Source organism: Denticeps clupeoides, chromosome 20, assembly GCF_900700375.1.
Source record: "Denticeps clupeoides chromosome 20, fDenClu1.1, whole genome shotgun sequence".
NCBI lineage: Eukaryota > Metazoa > Chordata > Actinopteri > Clupeiformes > Denticipitidae > Denticeps > Denticeps clupeoides.
The window spans coordinates 16401856-16427545 of NC_041726.1; the positions used below are offsets into that span (position 1 = coordinate 16401856).

At 41.1% G+C, this 25690-nt stretch overlaps 1 protein-coding gene across 3 annotated transcripts in view; it reads right to left on the bottom strand.

Annotated features, from left to right (window-relative positions):
- Positions 1 to 22356, bottom strand: part of col8a2 (collagen, type VIII, alpha 2) — a 34646-nt gene extending 12290 nt beyond the window's left edge. The window contains exons 1-2 of one of the 3 annotated variants that reach the window (XM_028963949.1): positions 21883 to 22356; positions 5920 to 6038 (exon numbers count right to left, since the gene is read on the bottom strand). In XM_028963949.1, coding sequence (XP_028819782.1) covers positions 5920 to 5948 — 29 coding nt within the window. In that variant the 5' untranslated portion in view covers positions 5949 to 6038; positions 21883 to 22356. Of the gene's footprint in view, positions 1 to 5919; positions 6039 to 21518; positions 21663 to 21882 lie in introns of those variants that run through there. The other 2 variants (XM_028963950.1, XM_028963948.1) reach the window with 2 other exon arrangements.
- Between the last annotated feature and the right edge of the window lie 3334 nt (positions 22357 to 25690).

Consider the following 25690-nt stretch of genomic DNA (forward strand, 5'->3'; position numbering starts at 1 on the left):
AGAGGGTGTCCAATTAGACAATCTAGATTGTTCTAATCATATCAGCACTGAACACAGACGTTAATAAAATAATTAATTTAATATGTATTCTGTCTAGGTCCATAATGGCGGTATGGTGACTGTACAATGTATCTCAGAAGAAGAGCAAACACATATGCACACTAAAGACTGCATTGTGATGAGTATTGTATCTTAGCAAAAAACTGTATTGGACATTTCTAACCAAACACTTGGGTAACTGTTGAAAAAGACTGTTACATAATGCCTTATTGAGACTTACCTAATGTTCCATCACCTGGACACTGACTCTCCCTTAGCCACACCAGATTAATACAGCCATCAGGGCTGCAATAGATTCAGCTAAAAGTTACTTAATACACTATATTTTTAAATCTTGACTGAGTTTGACCATAGCCAAGGTAGATGTATCATCTTATGTTGTGGGAGGATGTTTGCATACCTCACCTCACAAAACAAGCTCTGGATGACTGAACCTCTGTTGTTTAATGCGTGTTTTTAAACCCCAGATTTTTATATTTTATAAAAGTTAATCTCGTAACCCTACTGTGCATGAATCTGTCAGAAGAAGGGCTTGGGGGTGCATGAGCAAACATGATAGGAATGGATGAAGAAACGGGAGGGCTGGGAACTATAAGACAATGGCACTTGGGTTGACTTGAGCAGGAAGGAGACAGGGAAGTGCTGGCAGTGGGCATTGGCCTGTAAGATTCTCGAGAAAACAACAAATGGAAATTCCAGCAATGAAGGGAAGACGTCTGAAATGCGTTGGCCTTGTTTACCTGACTCTATTAAAGCTTAACAATGTATTTATACCTGGTGTCATGATCCGGACCGGCAGGGGTGACTCCGGATCCAGACTCTGGACCGGAGTTTCATGTTCGTCTCGTGTAATGTTCCCTGATCGTGTTCACCTGGTGATTATTTATATAATTGTATAAAACTATCCTGTTCGTGTCTGTTCGCCATCGGGTCATTGTGCGTGTTAATGTTCCCCTGTCTCGAGAAGTTTGGATTAAACCCCTGTCGCGTGAAATCCTGCGAATGCGTCCTCGTTCATGCCATGTCCAGGCCACCCGTGACACCTGGACATAAAGAGTTATGGCAATAATGAACAGTTTCTAATTTATTAAGACAGGTAGATTTCTATTGCAGTTACTTGTAAATATTGTATGTAAAAATGGCACCAATATTACAGGAAAAACACAAATTGAAAGAAAAAGAGAGAAAGCTGGGAGTCAAGCTGGACAAGCAGGGGCACGGTGCTTTGCTCAGTGGCACCTTAGCAGATCGGGATTTGAACCGGCAACATTCTGATTACAGGGCCACTGCCCCTTAAGAATTCAGGACAACCGCATATGCAGGATACTGCAGTGCTTGATCTTCTTTTCTGAAGAGGCATGCATGAAAAACATCAATGGGGAAATAGAAAGCTGATATGAAACTGAGTTGATTCTCCGAACAACATTGAACAGACCAACAAATTGGGGGCCAAGGTGGACACATATTCGATCGGCAGGATGGAGCAGGAGAGCAAATCATCAGCCTGGTGACTCGTGGCCACGCTGTGCGACCAAGGTGAGCAGTGGAACTTCATGGTTCATGGCACCGGCCCCTTTGCAGCAGGGAACCAGGTGGGATGGTGGCCTGTTAAGACCTCAAGTGGGGAGAGCCTTGTGGCCGTGAAGACATGCTAGTTATGAGTCAGTTCCACATGGAGGGCCGGGCAGAGCAACACCCCCGAGGTCAGACTCACTTTTACTCCCAGTTGGAGGCAGTAGTTAAAATCAAACGACAACCTTACCATTCAAGCCACAAAATAAAAAAAATAGAGAAACGTTGTAGCACAATGTGTAAACTTTTCAACTATTAAGCAGGCTGTGGTTTCATTTTGGTAAAAAACTGGAGACATTAAAGGCAAAGACATCACACCACTTACAAAAATGATCAAAACTCCTTTATCTTGTTCTCCAAAAGTCATCTCAATCTTTGAAGCTTTTTGTCACAATCCCCTGACCTAAACATTGTTGAAAATAAGTTAATAGAATTCATATAAACCAGACCAAACAATTTGGCAAGGAAGCATGTGCAGAGCAGAGTGAGGCCTTGCCATTTGTGTTCATTTTAGAGGAGGGCAGACAGGAACTACGACTCAGGATCGAAGAAGTCAGAAGAGTGCTTAGAAATTTCTCTTTCACTTTTCCACTTCATAACGCTCATTTGTTTTAGTAGAGGACTGAATACATTTCTTTTTCGTAAAACATTTTTTTAAAATGTTCTTGTTCTTGACATATTTTGAAATCTTTTTAAGCACGTTTTAGTCTTTGTAACAATCAATTAATTTTCGCTCTTCTTCAAATTCTGTAGGCACTTGTGCAGTATAAATAAACATATTATTTTTATTATTATTATTTGTTTTTAAACAAGGAGGGGTTACTGGTAGTTTATTAATACTTATAAAGATTAGAAGGGACTGACTGTATGTTCAAATGTGTGACTCAAATAACCTTGTGTGTACTAGCCTAGTGTGTAACACACCGGCTTCACACCGGCCTGAACCAGACGACCACAAAGGCACAGGTTCAAACCCCATTTACTATTATTATGTCCATAACCAAGTCACTTAACTTGTCTCTAGGGGGACTGTCCCTGTAAATATTGATTTAATGTGCTCTGGATAAGAACATCTGATAAATGTCTTATTTGATAAATGTAAATGTAAATAAATGTGTGAGTGTGGGGCATTCACAGAGTTCATGTGTAACACCTTTCACTACCAAACAAGTTACAGCATGTATAACTCACATATTAACTCACATTAAGAAGTCTGTTCAGAGAATTGTGTCAGCATCCAGCCATTGAATTGTCTTTCTTACCCACTTATCTAGGGGGTGGAGCCTATCCCAGCTATCTAGGAATGGATTTTCACACACATAATTATTAGTATACAGTTATTATTATTATTATTGTTATTATTTTTTAATGAAGACATTTCTGGGTAATCAACTGATGCCCTCTTGTGGAAAAAAAATGAACAACCTTCCCAAAGCACAACAGCCTGATCCACTTTCTCCAGTCTTTTCCAAAGGATTAATGAAGAGGTCACAGGACCTGTGTTCGTTGTATTCAAGCAATCAACCTGCAGCCCCCATTGTGCCTCGTGCCCTGAGAGATGTGTTGTGATTGAGACCCTTGTACTAATTTTAAAGTCCTGGTCTATTCCATGTGTGGAAGCAGACACAGTGCTTCTCAAACCCTCTCTGAAGAAGCCCTGACTGCCCTTACTGCCTCAACAAAATGTTTTAATAATTAAGAAACATTAACAAAATGGCAACTTTTTATTTTATCTAAATATAACCCATCCACAAATCCTCCTAACTACAGTCTATGTATATACCAAATCACATTCAAACATCAGTGTGTTGAAAGAAATGTTTCATACAAACATGCTTTGCTATTTATATACCTTACCTCAGCTATTACCATCGATATATATGAACTCCCCCACTCACCATTAGCGTTTATTACTGATCAGGGAATAAAAGCCCATCCTAAGACATTGGCCACAGGGTGGGGACTATAGATTATATTGGGTAACCAGTTCGCCTAGCATGGCGTGTCGACACAGGGAGAGCATTCACAAGGCAGGAGAACTATGTTCTAAGAACTATGAAAAAGTTCCTTCTTCAGTTTTATAGTCTTTAGTCTTATATACTTGGTGAGTGTTATTATTTGTACCTCAGAGTACCTGATTGATCTAAATAAGCTTTCTTCTTTGTTTTGGACCTGGGCTCAGTAGAGTGTGAGTGTGAAAGGATCAAGAATCCCCAGACTCAGTGGCCATAACAGAACCCAGCTGAGTAGCACTGCACAAGGCTTCGGCACATGTGGTCACCAGAGGCCATAAAGTGTATGTGTTCCATGACTCTTTTAATGTAGCTTGTCTTGCTTTGCTTTTCTTGCTAGTGGAGGGTTTGGTGTGTTGTCTGATGTTCTACTCTCTTCTTCAGGTGATAAACAAACATAAAGGTTCATGTTACAGGCCATAATAAATAAAAAGTAGGATCTTCTGAGAGCCTGCAGATGAGATTGAGAGCAGAGAAAGAATCAATGGAGCTTTAAACCACATGCTAGTGAATCAGCATTGAACCGTTTGAGAGAGATCCCACGGACCTTTCCTGTCAGTCCCAACACTCCACTGATCTGGCTAAAAGCAACCCCCCCGAAGCTCAATCATCAATACTCCCTGGCCAACCAAACACAATAGTTCTTCCAGGAGAGCTCACTGTCTCCTTTTATCAACACCAAACTTTATGGCACGTCTCCCTGCCAATCACAAACGGCCTTTTTCCAGACAAATCACTGACTGCCTCCAACTTAATAACTAGCTCTGTTCCTTCCAGCCAATCACTGACCCTCCCAGCTTGCCAAGGAACAGGGACTGGGAGGAGGTGAAATCCTTCTTCTATTGCCACTGGCTGGCTGGTTGGCACAGAAAGGAACCACTGCTCCCAAGAGAGGAGAGGGAGGCGGAGGAGGGCATTAGATTTTAATAAGGAGCAGGAAATCTCTGAGAAATCCTTCTGAAGGAGCTCAGAGGCCTTCCTGCTGCTAACACAGAGAGACAGACCCACACCCCCTGAAAAAAACACCAAAGTTCACTCAACACACTACATTTGTTTGACCACACAACCCACACCGTACCTGAGCAGATAGAGATGTGGTCAGTGTGAGATTATCCACGTAACCAGTTTTTCAGACCTTGATGCCTTGGTCAAAGATTTGAGTAACTCTTTTACAAATTATAAATGCATGTATTAGATTTTACTTCACGCATAGAGATTATTGTTAATAAGATTGAGTCAAAAACAAGAAGCTAATGCACATACGAAGTTATAATTAAAATAACTAAATAACAATTAAAGCAATGCCAGAGTTTTGATAATTACATAATCACCTGATTGTTCTGCCTTAGGAATAGCAAGCACATTATCAGAAACCCTATTTCCACTTAACATGGTGAACACCTCAAGACATGCTCATTTAAAGCTGGAATATGAGTTAACATGTGGTGTTCTTGATTTTGCTGGATACACATGTTTTCCTACATACACATACAAATCATAGCAATTCAATCTGTACCATTTTTTTAACCAAAAAATGTTTGGAGATATTATATAAGATTATATAAGGCATGTATATTTCAATTTTGCAGCAAGCAGAGCTGAAAAGGACATTAGCTCCTTTCCTTTTAGGAAGTCTGCACAATGTGTTGCCTTCCCATTTACCCGGACGTGGGACCATAGTAAATGTCGAATGATTTTTCGCAGTGACCCAGCTGAGCATTTATGTGACTTGGGAAGACGCAGCAGATTACAGGGCTCCTCCAAAACAGAAATCTGACAGACCACACAGCTTCTGTGAAGAAGGATTAAATTGATTTGGTTGGCTCTCTATGTTCAGAAGCCAAACATTTGCATTCTTTCCTTCTTCACTCACATCTACAAACCCTGGTGTAGAGGTTACTCCTCTGTACATGGAATAAAAAATAGAAAACAGGACTTGTCCTGAACAATCTGTAGTTCTTCTCATCTTCTGTGTTCATCTTAGAAATCATATGATTTCATTTTAATGTGAATAATGAAATTGATAGAATTTAGATGAGTTTAATTTGATTTTTGGTGCTCCGGGAGTACCAGTTGGTAGCCATTGACATTTGTGTTGGGTCCTAATTGCTCTCAGATGCTTCAGAATGTTCAGAAGGGTCCTTTAAGAGCAGAGGACTGCCCACAACCCCCTGTCAAGCTTTCTGGGTTTTTCAGGCCATCGAGTCGCATGTATGTTTGTTATTAAAATCCTTTTATGCTCAAAATGTTGTGCTCCTGTGTCTTCACCACTCACCGACATGGCATGACAATACAGCTGGGCATTTAAAAGTTCTGTCACTTGTTCCCCCTTTCTGTCCCCCTCTCGGGAAAAGTAAATGCGCTGAACCTTCATTGCCTGCGTAATCCGAACATCTGTGTAGGAAAAACAAGCAGGAGTCATGACTGACTGAACCATGAAGATTTCCAATTAGCAACAATCACATCACTCAACACAGAGAGGACTGGCGAGCACCTACAACTGGAAGTAATGGGCTCGGAAATGTACAGGACTCCATATGTGCAGGAGAGATGCGAGATTATATATATTTTTTTCTGTAGGAATAATGGGATTAAAACTGTAGATTTTATGTTCTCCCCTGTCCCAGTCACCACCATAAACCAGTGCAGATTAATGACAAGTTAACCTGATGGAGATGTGGGGAATCTGCAGGGGGTCACCAAGCCTGGTAGAAAACAACGTGACCCCTCCCAGGGAGTTCTGCTGTCACATTAGTTGGAACAGGGAAAACACATGGAACTTTAAAGTTTGACATTGAATCTTTTTCAGATGTGACGAAAACAAAGAAATGGCTGTTCAATCTGACACTGGAGAATATCAGGTCAAAATTTACAGCGAGTTAATATCTCAGGTCGTAAATTATGTCTGTCCATCTTTAATCAGTTTTAGTTTAAACCCAAACTTAATCAAGAACTAGAGCCAGTTGGTAAGTGATGAGAACCACAGCAAAAAACAACAGCACCGTCACACCAATAATTTCACCCCATTTTTAAAACTATTTCCACCTGTCTGAGCTGCATGTCAGCAGCCATGCCAGACCACAGGAAAAAGCCAAAGAGGAGCTGGCCGCAGGCAGCCCAGACACAAAAAGAACTGTCTGATTATTCATGCACTAATTTCCCACTGAATTAGATGGAAAACAATACAGTTGTCTGTATGGTGGTGCGTGGCGTGGTATGGAGTCTGTCAGCTGATCGTATCATTGGCTGAATGACCAAAATGAATGCGGTGTTGGTGGAGGGGGGCTTCACTGAGTACTGAAACCGTTCTTTAGTATAGAAATGAATTCCAGAGATGTGGACAGAAGGCTGTTCTGTTCTTACAAGAACAGAAACCATTTAATTCTGGGTCCAATTCGGTTATATATCTCGTCTATGGAGCAGGAGGGTTGCTGGTGTACACCTCTCTCTGTGTGACCAAACCCTTGCTGTAGCATGTGGTTTAGAATGAGCAAGATGGATGTTGATGAGCATGTGACTTGAACCCTGGCAGGAAATGAAGACTGCCGGGCTTCTGCATTGCCTAACTGGTTAACATAGGGCTTCACATGGAAACCATAAAAGAGGAGCAGTGGTCATTTGAAACATATTTGGACTTTTTTCATTGCTCTCAGATTTGGACATGGCCATAAAATGTATCTTTGGTCTTAACGGTCCTGGAGTATGGATACCTGAAATGTTGGAAGCTTTTTCCAGGCCACGGTTAAGTGTGTCTGAGGTCCGAGGTTTGGTGTAAGGTCTGCATTGGGTTGTGCGTTGGGTTTGGCACAAAACATGGTGTAGGGATAGATAAGGTGACTGCATACACCTGATTGTGTGTGTATATGTCTGTAACTCACATTGCCTTAACAGCAAAGTTGCCACCTGGTCGAAAAACCGAGGCAATCAGGTCCAAACCACCACTCTTGCAAAAGCTGAACAACATTTTCTCCATTTCTGCTGATGCCCTGATATCTTTCCAGCGGAGTTGGGGGATGTGAGTGGCTAGTTGGGATGCCAGAGTCCTGTGGGCAGCGGACAAGTCTGAGCTGCTGGCCTGTCTGTACATTCCCCGTGATCGCTTTCATGTGGGGGCTCTGCTGGGCCGCTCTCGCCTCAACCGCACACAAACCCCACTCTTTCTCGGTCCACCCGGCCACCGCAGGGTGTGTGGGAAATGAAAGGAACAGAGAGAGAAAGCAAGAGAGCAAGTCGGGGTTCCATCCAATCCAAGCTCTCAGTCTCATTCTCCTTCTGACACTTAGACAGATTTCACATTGCTGCCCAAAGCCAGTCAGCGGGATTCTAGCAGGAAAGCCAGAGACTCTCATCTTTGTGTTGCAAGACACAGGTCCGAGGTCAAAGTCAGAGCTTTAGAGGCACATCACTCCTCCTGTTGGATCTGACAGAGCTTGTGAGAAGATGCTATTCCTTAGCACGAGATTTAGAAGCTGAGCCTTCTAGGCCTGAACACCTCCCTCTGCAAATGGATCTTGGACTTTCCTGACTGAGAGACCCCCAGCATCTCCAGCACCACAGCTGTGTTTTCAGTCCAAAGCTTTTCACCCTGCTGACCCATGACTGTGCAGCAATGCACAGCTCCAACCACATAAAACACAAACAATCTGTTTGTGAACATGGACAAACATAAGAGATGATTGTAGACTTCAGAAGAGAACAGAAAGATCACTCCTCACTGAACACTGACTGATCATTTGATCTGTTCCTCTGTGTTCATCTGGAGGAGAACCTCTCTGTCCCAAAGCATTTTGTTTCCATCTTTCCATCTCACAGCCAGACTATGCAATAGCTTCTTTCCACAGGCCATCAGACACCTGAACACTCAGGGACTTTCCTCTTTGGACCGACACACACACAACCTCTGTTATATTGAGTAATATTATCTATTATTGCATTCTTTGATTTTGCACAGCAGTATTTGCACTATTTTACTTCACACCTGTATTATTCATTTCACTAGTTTAGCACTGTCTGTCTCATAATTTTTTTGTTAAATGTTACTCTTGCGCTGCCTGTGTCCCCTGTTTGCACTTTATGTAGCCCAGTTTGTGCATGTCGCACACGGTCACTTTATGTCAGTATGTAACTTTGTTTAAATGCTATATGTAGCACCAGGTTCCAGAGAAATGCTGTTCAGTTTCACTATGTATTCTCCAACATGAGCTTTATTAACATAAAATGACAATAAAGCTCAATTTTAAGCTCAATAGTAGTGCAAAAAAAGAAGATTATCCACAGAAATATATATCCTGTCTGCGTATTACTAATTTATTTTAAACAAATACATTCATCAGAGGAAAAAATGTATAACGTGTGAGTATTTTCAGAAGGATTCAGTGATGCAAGAAGCATTTCTTTATAGGTATGCATTCATTCATATGCAAACAAATGGTTTGAATCCTGCACCCAAAGTCCATAGTACATTTCTACCCTTTCCTTCCTACAAGGACCAGTAATCGAAAGGTTGCCAGTTCAAATCCTGGTCCGCCAAGGTGCGACTGAGGTGCCACTGAGCAAAACATCGTCCAAACACATTGCTCCCTGGGCGCCTGTCATGGTTGCCCACTGCTCACTAAAGTGCTGTAGTGTTTCACATTGACAATCACTTCACGTTCAATTTTCACAAGCGATACATGCTTTACTGACCACATTTATTCCATTACAATTCTTGCATCACAATGTCATTCGCATTCTTGTGTCATAATTACCTCCACTATTAAACCCTGACTGACATAAATCACATGTGTTATTCAAAATGTTTTTTAGCAAAAGTGTTGATCTCTGCCATGCATGCCATTTTTCCCAGTCACACTAACCTTCACTGAAGCAAATGTTGTTCTGGCTTCTTTTGGATGGGTCTGCCGCTGTGCTCTTAGGTTAACTTTTTAAGACACTGCTAGGAAGGTTCACCACTCTTGTCTCCAATGCTTTAGAAATTAAAATCTTTTTCAGACAAATATATTATTTTGTTTCTCATCTGTTTCTGAATTTCTTTGGATCGCTATATAATGTCTTCCATTTTGGGATCTTTTGGCCTTCTTCACTTTATCTGACAGGTCCTATTTAAGTGATCTCTTGATTCAGCAGGTCTGGTAGTCATCCCTGGGTGTAGCTTGTGAAATTGAGCTCAGCTTTCCAAAAATTGTATTAACCACTTGTGTTGCCAAAAGACAAAAGTCTGTACTAAAAAATGTAAATGTTACGGTACCAGGTTTTTTGAAGCACCGGTGGTACCGAGCAACTGGTTATCCCGGTACTGCAGGGTACATTGTAAGCCCGAGATGCTCAAGACTGACTCAGGAACGCGTTGATATTGTAGTGTTTCTTTTGGGAAATCTGGAAATGGCAAAAAATATAATAAATAAAACTAACAGTGCAGGCAAGTGAAGTTTTGAGTGATAATTTAAGCACAGACTAAGTGAATTTGTCTATATTTTTAGTAAACATGTTATTTTCAATGTTTGTCATTTATTTAGTTATTTAATGCGTTCCTGATTGTAAGTCGCTCTGGATAAGGGCGTCTGATAAATGCTGTAAATGTAAATGTAAATGTAAATGTAATTACTCAAATGTTTAGAATGCCTTGGTTTTGATTTTGTCATGGCATATTCTGTTTAATTTATACAAATGTTTAGGATTATAAATAAGAAGAGTGTGTTATTCAGTCATGTTTGTTTAATTATTGCTTGTTTTGTGTCTTGCTTTGGTACCAAAATTGGTACTGAGAACCGTGGATTTTCACTGGTATTGGTACCAAATATTGGAATTTTGGTACTGTGACAACACTATTAAACCCAGTTAATTTAACCATTACTAGGATTTTGTTTTGTGTTGTTTAAATTAGTTTGATTTGAAACATTTACATGCAAAAAATCTGAAATCAGGAAAGGGGGTAAATGATTTTTCATAGCACTGTAGGTGGCATATTAGCCTGGACTAAGAAAGTCTATTAATGTAGTTGCGGTCACTGCATTTACAAGTGGGACAGAACAGCCCTCATAAGTCCAGCATTGTGGTGTCTCTGTTGCTCTGTTTTCATCAACTCAGCTCCAAAAAGAAAGTAAAATCCATCCAAAAATTGGGTGGCTAACCAGACGCCAGCAGCACTGCTGACCAGACACAGAAAGGTGGGGGGTTCTGGGTAGAGACCGGTACTTTGTCTGACAAATGTAGTTTCCATAGCTCAATGTGCAGTATTTGTTAGACAGGGTGTGCGTCAAATCATTTGCCAGATGTTGGATTTCTGTCTTGATTTTGCCTGATTAATTAATTAATTGATATCTTGAAACACACACACATTGATAAGGTGCTCATGTGCATGGTGTGTATAATATGTGCGTGTCGGTTGAAGCTCTGTAGCTCTGTGTGTGATGGGGGTTAAGGGATTTTGTAGGCTCAGATCTGCTACAGTAATTATCTTGTTCCTGAAACCTGCCACTTAAATGGAAAGCTTCACTCCATGCCAAACTACACGCCAGTTTCTTGGTATGAGGTTTCTTTGCAGATTTTCTTTCTCCTTCCGTCTCTGTTCCTGTCTTGATTTGAGGCCTTTTTTTTACCAGGTTGCCTTGTATGGTCTGACTGGGGACTACAGGTACGAGATCAAGTGAAGCTCATTAACATTCCCTCGGTGCAAGGCACATTTACCACTTTCTCCTTCTCTGTCTCTGTCCACTGTCTTCTTTAAAAGCATTAAAACAACAAAGTAATTCATTATTTTCAATGATAACTGAAATTATTTTCTACTAATGCTGTAGCATACATAAAACCACATTAGGTATTTCATGCAAATTTTCTCTTGTCTAAAATAAGAACAAATATACAAATATGTCTGATTGTCTAAATATGTCTAAATATGTCTGATTGATGTTATTTATTGTAACACATTATCAGAGGTAGAAATAAAATAAAACCATAAAATGGTTACTTATGTGAGAAAAAGAGGTTTAAACTGAATATTTGTCTATCTAATGGCAAAAAAAAAAAATTCATTATCTCAAAAAGATGTTGTTTCTGTCAGCCATCTTACCTGTGTTGAATTCACAGTTTTTTGTTTTAAATTAATTTTAGGAAAAAATTGATTTCACAGCAGGACATTTCTTAAAGCAGCAGACTGCCAGAATACTTTCTAGAGCTAGTATATCCTGGTGCCACAAACTGATACAAACTCACAAAGCCAATTTTCAGCAATTTGAAGCACAGAAGCTCTTCTATTTATGAAAGATTGTCAACTATTTGAAACATCATGGGCCAGCTTGCACTCCCCATGCCCCATGTGCATCAGCTTGCGCTCCCCATGCCCCATGGGCATCAGCTTGCGCTCCCCACATGTCACTTTCATCAACATGTCACTTTCCTTTCCATTGACACGCCACAGCAGTTTTGGATATGCTGTGATCTAGTCTGACTTACTATCTGGTCCTACTCAAAGTCGATTAGATCCTCGATCCAATTAAACAATTTTTCTTTGAAGCTGATAATACATCCCTTAACCTGCCAGGAAATTTTATTAATTTCACCCGTCTTTGTTGCCAATTTGCCGATGCAGTTTGTGAAATATAAACCCCTTTAAACATATGCATTTGACTACCATCTACGTTGGTCCAGTTACAAGCTGCTCATATTGTAAAAGGCTGAAGTGTAGATGAAGATCCCACATGACTCTGATGATTGAGCATGTAATTAAAGGCCCACAGGGGCTGAATGTGGCTCAGAACCATAAAGTGCTTCTGCTACTACTACTGCTTTAAAACACCCTTAGCTGAAAATTCTGGCCAAGCCTGTTGGCTATGGCTCTGCTCTCTGTGGGAACAAGAGTCAAAAGAGAAAGAAAATAGATTATATCCTCCATTTGTGTTTTTGTGATATTGTTCCCTCTATGGAGGAAATGTGATGGTAAAAGAACTGAGAGCGTGAACTTTTCATACTCAACTCGGCACACCAGAGCCAGACACAGAAGACACACACACACAGAAACACGCAGACACTCACATACAGTTAAACATGAGGCACATACATACATTCATACATTTACATACAATAAATGCTCAATCAGAAATAAACACACACACACACCAAAAGAAGAGCAGACTAGAACACAAACATTTGACTTTCCCAGCCTTGTTCTCTCTTCTCCTTGCCTAATAAGGATCTGGTGGTTTTAGCAGGAATTAATGAAATGGCCTCAAGAATCACGGTGAATCTCTCATGAATTACGGCCTTGGTAGAGCTGTGCATGAATGTCGTTTATTTTTTGCGAGTGTGTATTCCTTTTTCACACCCACCTACACTTACTGAGTCATGCTGTCTGTCTGGGCTGCAAATTAAAGTTTTGCAGTCAGAAAGTAATTCTTTATAGTTGTTTTTTTAAAGCAAGATTTGCAAGATTATGTTTTAACACTCAGTTTCATAGATAAGCTTAAAGCAAATAGACTTAAAGCAATTATCTGGGATCTGGTATAGTCTTTGGATGACTGAAAATAAATAAAAACCAAAAAATCATGTCAACTTGTAAACGTTTTTATTCTTGGTTTTGGTTTTATAGTGTTGATTGGTATTAATTTTAGGGGTTCCATTTCAGGTTCAGGATTGGCAGGATTTATAACTGTTTAGTCAGCTGAGAGATGGCTGCTCTACTGATGCAGTTTAAAGTACAGTAAGATATTGGTTCTTATCTTTGAAATGATTTGTTAGCAATGCAACTGTAACAAACACATGTTTGTCAGGGACTAAGGATAAGTGCAATAAGTGTCCATTTATCTAACTATGAACCTCAAGGACTGAAATTGTGAGGCATGGACACAGTAGAGCAGGGCTACATGCATTTATATAATCATCACTTTAGATTTGCATATTATAGAGAAATCCAGTGGGATTTTTGCATAGCTGCTGTGGTTTGTGTCTTCAATTTCTCCTAAGTGCAGGAGGAAAATGTAGAGGTTCGCATTATTGTGTGACCAGATCTCCTCTAAACAGTCGCATATAATTCAATTATGTCCTAAATCCAAGCACATAATATGCTGCCAAATTCACTGAAAGGATTTATGCATATTGGCAATCTTACACTTTGGGATGTATGCAACCTCATGAACAGACGTTGTACAGCAAAGCATTCTGGGAAAGACTACAGGAAATCTGTTTGGCAGCTTTTACATTCAGAATCCTCTTATAGTGTCTGTTGGAAACAGAATTACGGATTAGCACGTCAGACAACGCTGACACATTATGCAGTTTCAAATCTGGGAGACATGGTGTTTTTAGAATCACAAGCCTCATTTATTTACAGTTCAAAACACTGCCTTACAGCTTCCTGCAGCAGAGATATGTGAAATGAATCACTGCCATTTGATAGGATGGTGACAGAGTAGCATTTGGGTAACCCTGAATAAACACATGGAGAGGCATTAGACACATGGTGCAACAATTAAATGCCCCCCATGTGCTGTGTCCCCTCAAAACCACCTAACATGCATCCTCAAGGCTGGAAAAGGGCTGATGATCATGCCCCCAAAGTGAGCGCCATCACAGACAGGCCCTTAACCCCTGATGACCGCCTGGTATTCTTGTTATTCTTATGGAACTCCAGTTCATTAGGAGCATGTTTGGGATGGGAGAGAGGAGCACGGAATGGCCTGGATTTGTCATTTCTTGAAGGGCTGCAAAGATTTTCAACTTGAGCTGTTTTGACTAGGACCCTCCTCGGGGATGGTCTCTCAGCCTGAAACTCTGTTAGGCAGCTCCGGCTTGGGAAGAAAGGAAGGCATGGGACTGATATGATGACAAGGCACGTAACTCATTTCAAAAAGAAATTCTGCAAAGCATCAACATGCTCACTGTAGAGCTGGGACATCTTCAAACATGCAATTTCTCTAGTCAAAACAGAGAGAAGAAGAGACGTCACCAACACAATCCCAGCTTTGTGCTCTACCAGGCTTAGGTTTCAGGGTCACATTGAATTACTGACTTCCCAGGGAAGGTTTGAGATCATTTTAACAATATAAAATGGAAAAGGATTGGGGAGACTTATCAGAGGAGACAAGCTGTTGGCTGTCTTATGAGTGGCTGTACTGGAGGTCAGCCAAGGGTCAGGTCAGGTCAGAATGGCCACAATCAAACAAGAATGCAATTGTTTTCTAGTAGAAATGTAATTCAATATAAATCCAACTGGTTAGGTTTTTTTTTTTTTAACCTGAACCTGATTTTACAATTGACTGTATTTGAACACATTGTTTTACTGCATGGACAATATATTTTGATATTTGGTTACAGAAATTAAAAAAAAAAAAAAGTGGACCGCACATTTTGTAACAATGTATGTTTTTATATTTTACGTAAGTGATTATACTTGCTGAGCAGATGGCCATAACCTTTGTCTAAATTGTTGTTAAAGCACAGAGATTTCATGGCCAGCTAAAGTTGGTTTTGTGTTGAATACTATTCTTTTATTTGTATTGATTTGTATTGAAAGTTGCTATTGAACAATTGAAGTGAAGTGAAGCAGCACAGCACATGGTGAACACAGTTACATTTGCTCAGTGGCACCGTGGTGGATCAGGATTCCAACTGGCAACCTTCTGATTACAGCTTCCTTAACCGCTAGGCCACCACTGCCCCTCCCTTTCATTTGAATTTCATTTGAATTAAAACTTTTATTCTAAATCTGACTTCAACAAAACAAGCAGTTCAACGGGTTGAGTGTCCCATTGAAGGATACTCTCCCAACTCTGCTGCGTGGAAAAATGTTTAATTGGTTTCAAACATTCAGTGGTCAAGAGGTCTGCATGTCACTGATTGAACAATATACATTACAAGCCAAAAGTTTGAAGGCCAATGAAGGCATCAAAACTATGAATGAACACATGTGGAGTTATGTACTTAACAAAAAGTGGAGACCTGGCTTCAACAGACACTGGACCTGAACCCAATCGAGATGGTTTGGGGTTAGCTGGACCGCAGAGTGAAGGCAAAGGGGCCAACAAGGGACTAAACACCTCTGGGAACTCCTTCAAGACTGTTGGAGAACCATTTCAGGTGACGACCTCTTGAAGCTCATCGAGAGAATGCCAAGAGTGTGCAAAGCAGTAATCAGAGCAAAGGGCGGCTACTACTTTACCTTTTTTTGTTAAGTACATAACTCCACATGTGTTCATTCATAGTTTTGATGCCTTCAGTGAGAATCTACCAATGTAAATGGTCATGCAAATAAAGAAAACACATTGAATGAGAAGGTGTGTCCAAACTTTTGGCCTGTAGTGTATGTGAAAGCATCCACCATCTAATTGGTGAATATGAAATTTTAAACCGTACGGTAAACAGCAATGTCTCCATCTGAGCATTTTGGCATTATTTAAAATTCGGATTTACAGACTGTGAAACACCTTAGAACGAATGAGTTTTGATAAACATATTCAGCCAAGGAAATGTCTAAAAACAGCAATGCTCTTCTTCCTCTTGAAACAATTAGAAGAACATGATTGAAAGTGACCTACACATTCCCAGATCAGAGCAGCAACTGCACCTAAAAACATAAATTCTTCTAATCCATCTATTTTCTCAGTCGCAATATCTGATATTTCCTCATCAGAAACACCATTCTGTCCACTCTTAAAACAGTTCTCAAAACAGCAAGACATTCTCCCACACAAATGAGCATTTCTCTGCTCATCAAAACACAATCCTAAATCACTGGTGCAGGTCATGCCACAGTTTTGTGTGGAATGTAGAGAAAAAACATGAAACATTTGTATATTTACATAAAATAGTTACTGTAACTAAGAACATAGAATCAGTCGATATAAGTAAAGGATTTTAATTAAGTCTTGATACTCTGGTGAAGTGTTTTATTCAGCATTGAAGTGATTGACTGATGTTGCAAGGGTTGAATGATTTTAGTAGCTTCTGCACATGTGATTTATTCTTTGGAGAAATGCATGGACTGATTTTAGAACCGCAGTAAGAGTGGTGAGATGAGGAGGAGTTCTGTCTGATGAGGAAATTGCGCGAAGGGGACTGAGAAAAACTGTAATAAGACGCAGATGATACCTCAAACACAGAGTGAAAGAGTAGACTTCGTCTAAAAACTTGCAGCTAGATGGCTATCTACCACCTGGCTCTGACTTCTGTGTTTCGAAGGGATCTTAGTTCACTGTATTACCAGAGCATGTGAATTTTTAGAATTGATTATTATATTCCATGGTGTGTGTGTATACACACACACACACTTGAACTGGTCCAACTTCAGTGGTTCAGAAGGGATGATGCTCTGTATTATTATATCATTCTAATAGTTTAAATAAAATAGGCTGTGTGTGTGTGTGTGTGTGTGTGTGTGTGTGTGTGTGTGTGTGTGTGTGAAAATACTTCATATATAACACTTGATTATTAAATTCCATTATATATATGTCATGGAATTTAATAACCAAGTGTTATATTTGAAGTGTTTTCAGGGTATTCAATGCAAAAGGGCACCTTATAAAAGAAACTATTGTTTCTCAACAGCTCTCGCAACATGACAACTGCTCACACACACGCACACACACACACACACGCACACGCACAGCCTATTTTATTTAAACTATTAGAATGATATAATTATAGGGAGCATCATCCCTTCTGAGCCGCTAAAGTTGGACCAGCTCCCTTAAAGTAGAGGTTTTGATGCAACCTAACATTACTAATATAATACTTTTATTCCAGGTTAAATGTAATACATTTGGCTTCTGTAGTTGACATGGAATATAAAAACATCTACATTGTTTGTTAGAACACCATAAGCTCACAACCTTAATTTCACCTTCATGATCATGTAGATGGATTTGGGACATGTAATATTTCATATCACACGTCTATATCATTTCATATACACGATTTCACTGGCCAGGCTAATAAAGTATCAAATATCAACTCACAGGAGATGTGAATCACAGAGCTCAGACAGAATAGAGATATGTTGAAGTTGTAACTCTGCAGACAAAATTCTCAAAAACACAAACCAACCGCACCAGAGCATAGCGACCTACATATGGCTTTTTAGCAGTTTCTTTACCCGCTCCGCTGTGCTACTGCCGTGTTCAGCTTTAAAGACATGCGGCATTGTGGAAAAACAGCTTTTCCAGAAAGGAATGTGCTCCCAGCCTCATGGCATCCACAGCCGGAACATTTTTCTTTCAGATTCTTTTTGTTTTGTTACAAAAGCAGGAAAGCAACCATGATGGTGAGAGGTGTGGGCAAGTGGCATTTCGTGCCGATTGAATAGCATTCCACCGCAAACTCATCAGCTGTGTGGGCTAATCTCCATCAGGCTTCGGCTAAAAAACAGGAAAGGATTTTCTTTTGCTCACTTAGGAACGTTGCCTTCATCCCTGCATTTTTATATCCTAAAGTGCTGCATGGGCCTGAGACGCAACATGAGGTTTACATTTACATTTACAGCATTTATCAGACTCCGTTATCCAGAGTGACTTACAATCAGTAGTTACAGGGACAGTCCCCCTGGAGCAACTTAGGGTTAAGTGTCTTGCTCAGGGACACAATGGTAGTAATGGGATTTGAACCTGGGTCTTCTGGTTCATAGTCAAGTGTGTTACCCACTAGGCTACTACCACCGTATGTTGATTATGAGCAACCCCTCTTACACAACTGGATGCCATTTACAGCTGTTTCTATGACGCATTCACATTTAAACATTTAACCAGGGGGACCCCAATAATGTGGGGAATGTGTATTGACACACCAAGCCAGGGCCCAAGAACCACCTTTACTGCAGTTAGCAGCCAGTGGCTGTAGCTGGTATTTATCAGTTGATTGGCCAAGATGGATTTTGGAACAAAGCATAAACAGGATTGTACAACCGCTCAGTTGCAGAATGACCGGAAGTTAGGATGGTGACACTGTGAATTCCTTTGTTTAGTCTTTTGCGGAATATTTACGTAAAATAGTCACATAATAGTAGCTGACGTGCAGGGGTAAGGGGAGGGAGGTAATTTCCAAGTGAAGAAAAAACAAATAATTAACTTCCGGGATTTCTACACTTCCTTTACGTCAATGGAATGTAAATAATATCAGGTTCTAATGAACAATGTGGTGCAGTGGTGTGACTTTTACAGCCGCAGGTTCCTCACCATTCTCAAACAAAAACATACTGTCTCATGACTATGACTATGGAGAGCTACCCTCCAACTCCACCTTTATGTGTTCATTTACTGGCTGAAGATGAATTTTTATATATTTGGAGTAATTACAGCAACGAATCAGCATAATGAACAATAAAATAAGACTTTATTAGTGTCAGTGAGTGCTATTAAGTGCCATTCTGGTGACAATGCTATAGTAGCAATCTTAAAGGTTTATTCTGAATAAGTTCTAATGTTTCACTCATGTTTATGAGCAGCTCATGAAGTGGCTTTTGATGATGATATTGAACAAAGCAGCCATGAAGGTAAAAAGAGGCAACTCTGAAAAAACAGATTAATTAAACATACTTTACTTTCTCCAGATACAACAAATACTACATATGTTTTTTTTTTTTTTTTACATTGGATTCTTCTAAATGACTCCATCTTGGTCTCAGTAACTGCCACAGCGTAGGTGTGTTTATAACTTATCATTTATTGTTGTTTTTACAATGTCTGACTCACTGCATTCCTCAATCATACTTGAATGTAATTTTGAATATGAAGAATACTATAAAACATGAAATGAGGTTCTTTAAATGCAACCACAATATATTACAGAGACTGGAATATTTTTTCTAATAGTTTTGCATTTCCCTACAATGGTTTTGCATTCCCTTGCAATCAGTTCCCTCGCTTCCTATGTAGTTGTCCAGAATGCAGCAAATGGCCATGAATCATTGCATCGTTCAGATAAAAGTAACTTGCTTTTAGTGAACTTTCTTATTGTATAAATGTGTTTAAGTGTATTCATTGATCACAGTCATGATGTTCATTAAGCAGTGGAACTTTCATTAAACATGCAGATAAAGGTCTATGAGTTGGTCCATTCCTCTCCGCTGCAACCAAACAACTGCAAGGGAATAAAAAACTACTTCAGAAAAATATTTTCCCAACCCGACCTCTTAGGGGCTCAACACGGCACTCTGATGTCACGTGGTAATACAGCACCCTCATGACTTTACACTCGTGGGAAAATTAAATACAAATACGTACCAATCATTATATGTTAGGCTCTTTTTAAATTGGTTCTTAGTTATTGCATATATATTACATTTATGCCAATAGATGTGTCAATATTGTTTTTTAGAATCTTGTGTGTTTGTAAGTGGGCTTACAGGGCCAGACAGAATGTCATAAATACTGCCTTCTACAGGTGTTGTACTGTACACACACACACACACACACACACACACACACACACACACACACACACACAGATACACACAAACACACACACACCATTACAATATGTCTTGCGAGTATTTACAAAGCATAATGAGACTCTGGGGCGATGCAAGGGCTCAGTTCCTTTCCTCATGGCCGGCTCAGTGCATTATTTATGGTCACAATATGACAGTGCCTGAAACTGCATAGTGAGAATGGTAGCCTTGTCCATGTGATATTTCCCTCGGGGTCACTGGCCTGCCCAGAACCAGCAGAAGTTTTACCGTCTCTGGGGTGGCACCGTAAAAAAATAGAAATACTGATGAGAACTGGTTCTGTCCTAAGTCGTTGCTGCATTAATGAGCAAACTCATAAAGACTTGTTCTCTCTTAAGTATATAAGACGGTGAGATTCTTTCATTTCTGTCCTAAACTGACACTGTTTTCTACCATCTACCACCAGGGTTGGGTGCTTTATGACTTAATAAAGTACCATCAGGGGAGACAATATTTCCTAGAAGTCAAAGTGACAGGCGTAGCGGTGGTCAACAGAGCTATGGCTGACACTGCGGTATGAACTCTGGTCCCTGTAGGGTCATCAAAGTTTCGAATGTTATCCCAGAAGCTGGCATTGGGCACCAGGCAGCAGTATAAAAACACAGGCATGGGCATCCATGGCAACATCATGGTCAACCCATTACTGTGCCTGTGGTTGCCAGACGTCTTGGGCTGATTAGAGTTGGGAATGTGGGGGTTGTAGAAAAAGGGAATGGGGAGCATTCCCAAGTGAAAAACTTTAACTTCACCCAATTATCCACCCAGTTCTGCCCTGAAATGTTATCTGATTGAAAAACGAATCAATTTTGATATGCTGAATGTGGTTTCAATATGTTGTTATTCATTCATTTAGGTTTTTATCCTGTTAATGTCCGTCATTAATGATCATTGAGCTTTCTAACACTATTTCAACCCCATTTCGCATTTCGACACTGAAGGTCGGTCAAGCTCGGGCTATGTGTCAATACCTAGAAATACATGATACCCTTGGCCATGTGCATGTTTCTAACCACACACCACATTTCCTCATGTGGGTGAGGACAGCGAGCGCCCAGCCTGAGGCTTTAACATCCACACTCCTAATTTTTCCCATGACTTCCTAACTGCGGTTTGTTTACTGGCTTCTCTCGATCTCCTCTGTTGCATAATGCTGTCCCTCTCTTTCGGACACAGACACCGTCTCTGTCCAGGAGCCAGACGTCTAGGTACCAAATGTCTTTTATTTCTTTACTCTCTCAGATGAGACTTGAAACATTCCTGTGTGGAGAAGAAATTAGGAAATTTCTATCCTCATTTTTTTTCCAAATGGACCCTAAATCAGCAGCGTGGCCTCATGTTGTTGCTGCTGTTTGTAACATTTAAGGTCTGGAGGGGAGAGTCAGGTCAGGAGGAGCATAGCCAATGAGAAAATCACAGGACAGAAGCAAGAGGGCAAAACAAACCTGCTGCTCTCCATGACCAGATGCTGATCCAACATCGATAGTGAACGTCTGCTCACCGTTCCAGACTCTTATGTAACTCCATCACCATAGTGGGGAGCAGATATCCTCCAAACAGCTGCACAATGCCTCACCATCCTTTCCAACAAATTCCTCGGCTCTCTCACATTTACAGTCCACATTTTCGCAGGCACCGTGCAGGGGAATAGAAACAGACGCCGGGGTATTTAGATGCTAATCTACAGGGCATTACTGAATTCCATGTGCGATCCAGGTCTCATGACTGGACTGTAAATCTGCCTCAGTTTTTCAAGCACAACTTTGTAAAAAGTTGGAGTGGTTGTAGATAGGAAGGGAGAGGACCTACCTGTTTTCTCAGGATGGTACCAGATGCTTAGACAGGTAGATGTTTTGGGGAGTTCTCTGCCTCTGCTCAGATGAACATGTCCCCAAATGTGAAGTGAGAGGATGGAGGTGAGGATGAAGCTTTAGAAGTTGAGCTTGACACATGCACTGCTGCAGGCAAAGGGAAACTGTAGTCCTTGTGCTTCTTTTTCGGTTTGTTTCTCCTCTGTATGGTCTTCAGACAGACTAGATGCATAGAGGACACAGACGCACCTTCTGGATCTCACCGCTCGCTCGCTTGCTCACTCAGGGGCGGGAAGTAGGAGGGAAGGAGTGAGGGAGTGAAGGCTGTCTGGCTCCAGATGGAGGAGGCTCCCTCATCCAGGGCTTTTAAAACCAGGGGGGCTCAAATCACCTGGAGGTTCCAGTCGGTCAGCGCTGCTCTCCCCTTGCTGGCTTTTCCCCTCCCTCTTTGGGAGAAAGAGTGACAGGATTGTTTCTCCTGTTCCATTCACACAAAAGACAAGTGTCTGTGTCCTGAGTGTATGAGGTGGGTGGGTGGAGTAGGTGGAGGAAAGGGCTGGTCTTTGATTAGACTTTCCTGCTCCATCTATTTCAGTTCTTGTTTTTTCCACCTCCAACACAAACACGTATAAGAAATGAAAACCTCATTCAGACACAAGCTTCCTAGGCAGCAGAAAAACACCCCAAAACACTGAAACTGCTGTACATTCCCTATCACACACACTCACACACACACACACACACACACACACACACACACATACTCTCTCTATTGCTCTCACATACACACAATTTATATATTTATATACAGTTATATACATTTATATATATTTTTAGTATTTGGATTCTCCCACACATAATGCAAAACCTACACATAAATCATTCTCTCTCTCTTTATGTGTGAGAGAGCAAGATAGTGATTGGCATGGTTCTTTCTGTCAGACAGACTTCCTTACACATACACAAGCTTACACACGGCACGCTCCTGTCTCGCCGTGTGAATGTAGTGTCATTTTCACTGTGAACTGGGTCATCGGAATCACTTCAGCCAATCTGACGTCTCTTAACACGAATCGCCCCTGCGTATTCATCTAAAGTGCCCACTTGGATGAAGGGTGTGGGCCACGTGCTTAATTAGCCCTACAGACTGGATTACCTTATCCAAACCTAAGCCCGCAAGATAAGGCTGGATCCCGAATGAGCCGACCGGGGGCTCCTGTGAATAATACCATGCTGGCCCTGCACTAACAAGCAGGCCATTGTGCTTTGAGTGGGCAGCTAGTGCAGGGCCTGACTCCTGGACGGATTCCACTAATGGAGCCAAAGTGCTGGGTGGGGGGCAGGGTATCAGATGTGATTTGTGCACCATAATAAATAGGGGCATGCTAATTGCCAAGTGGTGCTTACATTAGAGGTGGGCCACTGAGCTTGGCACCTGGTCACCACAGGGTCAAAATACAGAATGAATGGAGAAAAGTGAGAGAGGACCTCTAAAAGTTGGAAAATATATCTGAAGAACTCTACTATAGACCGTATAAATTGCTTTAGTGAGACAGAGAGAGAAAGAAAGTTCAGGCAGAGCAGTGGGTGGCCTAAGAGCCTGCGTATGTGTGTGTGTGTGTGTGTGGGTGTGTGGGCGAGCTCAATTCAAATTCCGATGATGGAGGACTCAGGCCCTCAATCATACCACTGCCTGTTTCATCCAGTCATTGTGGAATTCTGCCTCCTGAAGTAATTTAATGACGTGAGACGAGAGAAGACATATCCATTTTGTCATACTGAGCCAATATATTCAAATAATGCAAAACAAGAAACTTAAATATATGGGTAAGTGACTCAGGAATAGCATGTAGGGCTTTTGAATATCATGTGCATAACAATTCAATAAAATCTGACCTCATCAGAACAGTTTGGAAGCATATGCCTCTAAAGACCTGCTGTGTAAAAGATGCCTCCAACACAAGTTCTGACTGATCAGGACTGCACACACTAAGTATTAGGGCGTTTTGCTTTGTAAGACTTCACTAGCAATCAAAAATTGACACTCCTACTTTTCTGACACGATTAACTTAGAAAACTGAAGACACAAATTTAGGAACATGAGGTGAGGTTAAGTAATAAACAAAACTACTGTAAACAAAGCAAAATGTTCAAAATGTTTTGACAGCATCTCACACGCTTCGCTTCTCATCCCCAATGGGATGATTTTCCTGTCACTTTATGACCTGCTAAAGGAAACTGCTTATGATGATGGTATTTTTTTATCCCTCCATTGCCTCTGTAGAGTAAGTGTGTCCAAACATTTGACAAAAAAGTTGTTTGCTGCTGCTACAGCCACCCATGCATGGTGATGGGGCGATCAGAGAATTGTGTTCATTAGTAGAGACATGGAGAAATGGAATGTAATGTCTGAGAAAAGGTTTTTTTAAAGCTCCCGTAAATATTTCTGGGTATTTGATTCCGGTCTCAAACAATGTTAAGGTGATTAGCACTGTAACAGTGTGACAGGTCCACTGTTTAGGAGCGTGATTGCGAGGGGAAAGAAACTTGTGTCAGCTGGCATCTATATCATCTGCCAGGAGGTCAAAATGTCTGTGTCCAGGGTGTGAGGGATCAGTGATGATCTTCCCGTTTTTTTTCATGGTTCTTGAGATGATCTGGTTCTGGATGGAGGGCAAGGGGACACCAATGATCCTTTCTGCCTTCCTTACAGAACATTGCAGTCTGTTCTTGTGCAGTTGGGTGACTGCTCCACACCAGCCTGTCTCAGTGACTGCAGTGTAGAAATGGGTCAGCAGCTCCTGTAAAAGACTGGACTTCTCCAATTGTCTTTGGAAGGATAGCCTCTGCTGGGTCTTTTTAAGGATCCTAGAGGAGTCAGGATCTGGGAGATGGTGGTACACAGGAACATGAAGGTGTCCACAGAAGATGGGCTGTCTGATATGGTGAGGGGGAGCAGTGTTGAGAGACATCTGAAGTCCACTGTCATCTCCACAGCTTCAGGTTATGCTGACTGCACCAGAGTACCAGCAGTTCAACTTCCTGTCAGTATGTAGATTTGTCACCATCATGAATGAGACCAATGATGGTGGTGTCATCTGCAAACTTTAGAAATTTTACAGCTGAGTTCTTGGAGGTGCAGTCATTGGTGTAGAGGGAGATGATCAGTGCTAAAGTACTAAGGGACCTGGTTCCAGAAGTGGTCTCCCAAGCCTTACTTGCTGCTTCCTGTCTGTCTGGTGATCCACTGACAGGTTTGCATTGGAATGATGTAGCAGGTTTGGGGACGTCTGGCTGAATGGTGTCTCTCTGCAAGTGCAGCATGGTTAACAGGAGTGACAGAGGGTTGCCCATGACATCATCACTGTGTGGAAACACAGATGTGACTCCTACTTTAATAGCCGCACACACATACACACACACACGCACACACACGCACACATCCACCATAGAGTCTAAAACCACAACTTCTAGAAGCACCCACACCCACAGGTTTACAAGGTGAAACACTGGAATAAAAACAGCTGCTTAAAAGGACGCATTTTTCTCAACCTTCTCACCCTCATTTTGGTGGGCAAGTACAAAAATAAACAGCAAACACTCACAAACAGAAAAGTCTTGCAATGCCGTCATATTCACCACTTCAACCCAACCACTGGCAAGAGGTGACACATTGTGGGTGTGTCAGCACAAGTGCTCTGTACTCTTTATCAGTGAATACATTCTGGTACTGAACCCGAGCTATGAATGCCATCTTAATATCATAGGGCTCATAGGTCACATAGTCATGGTGAATTCAAGAAGGA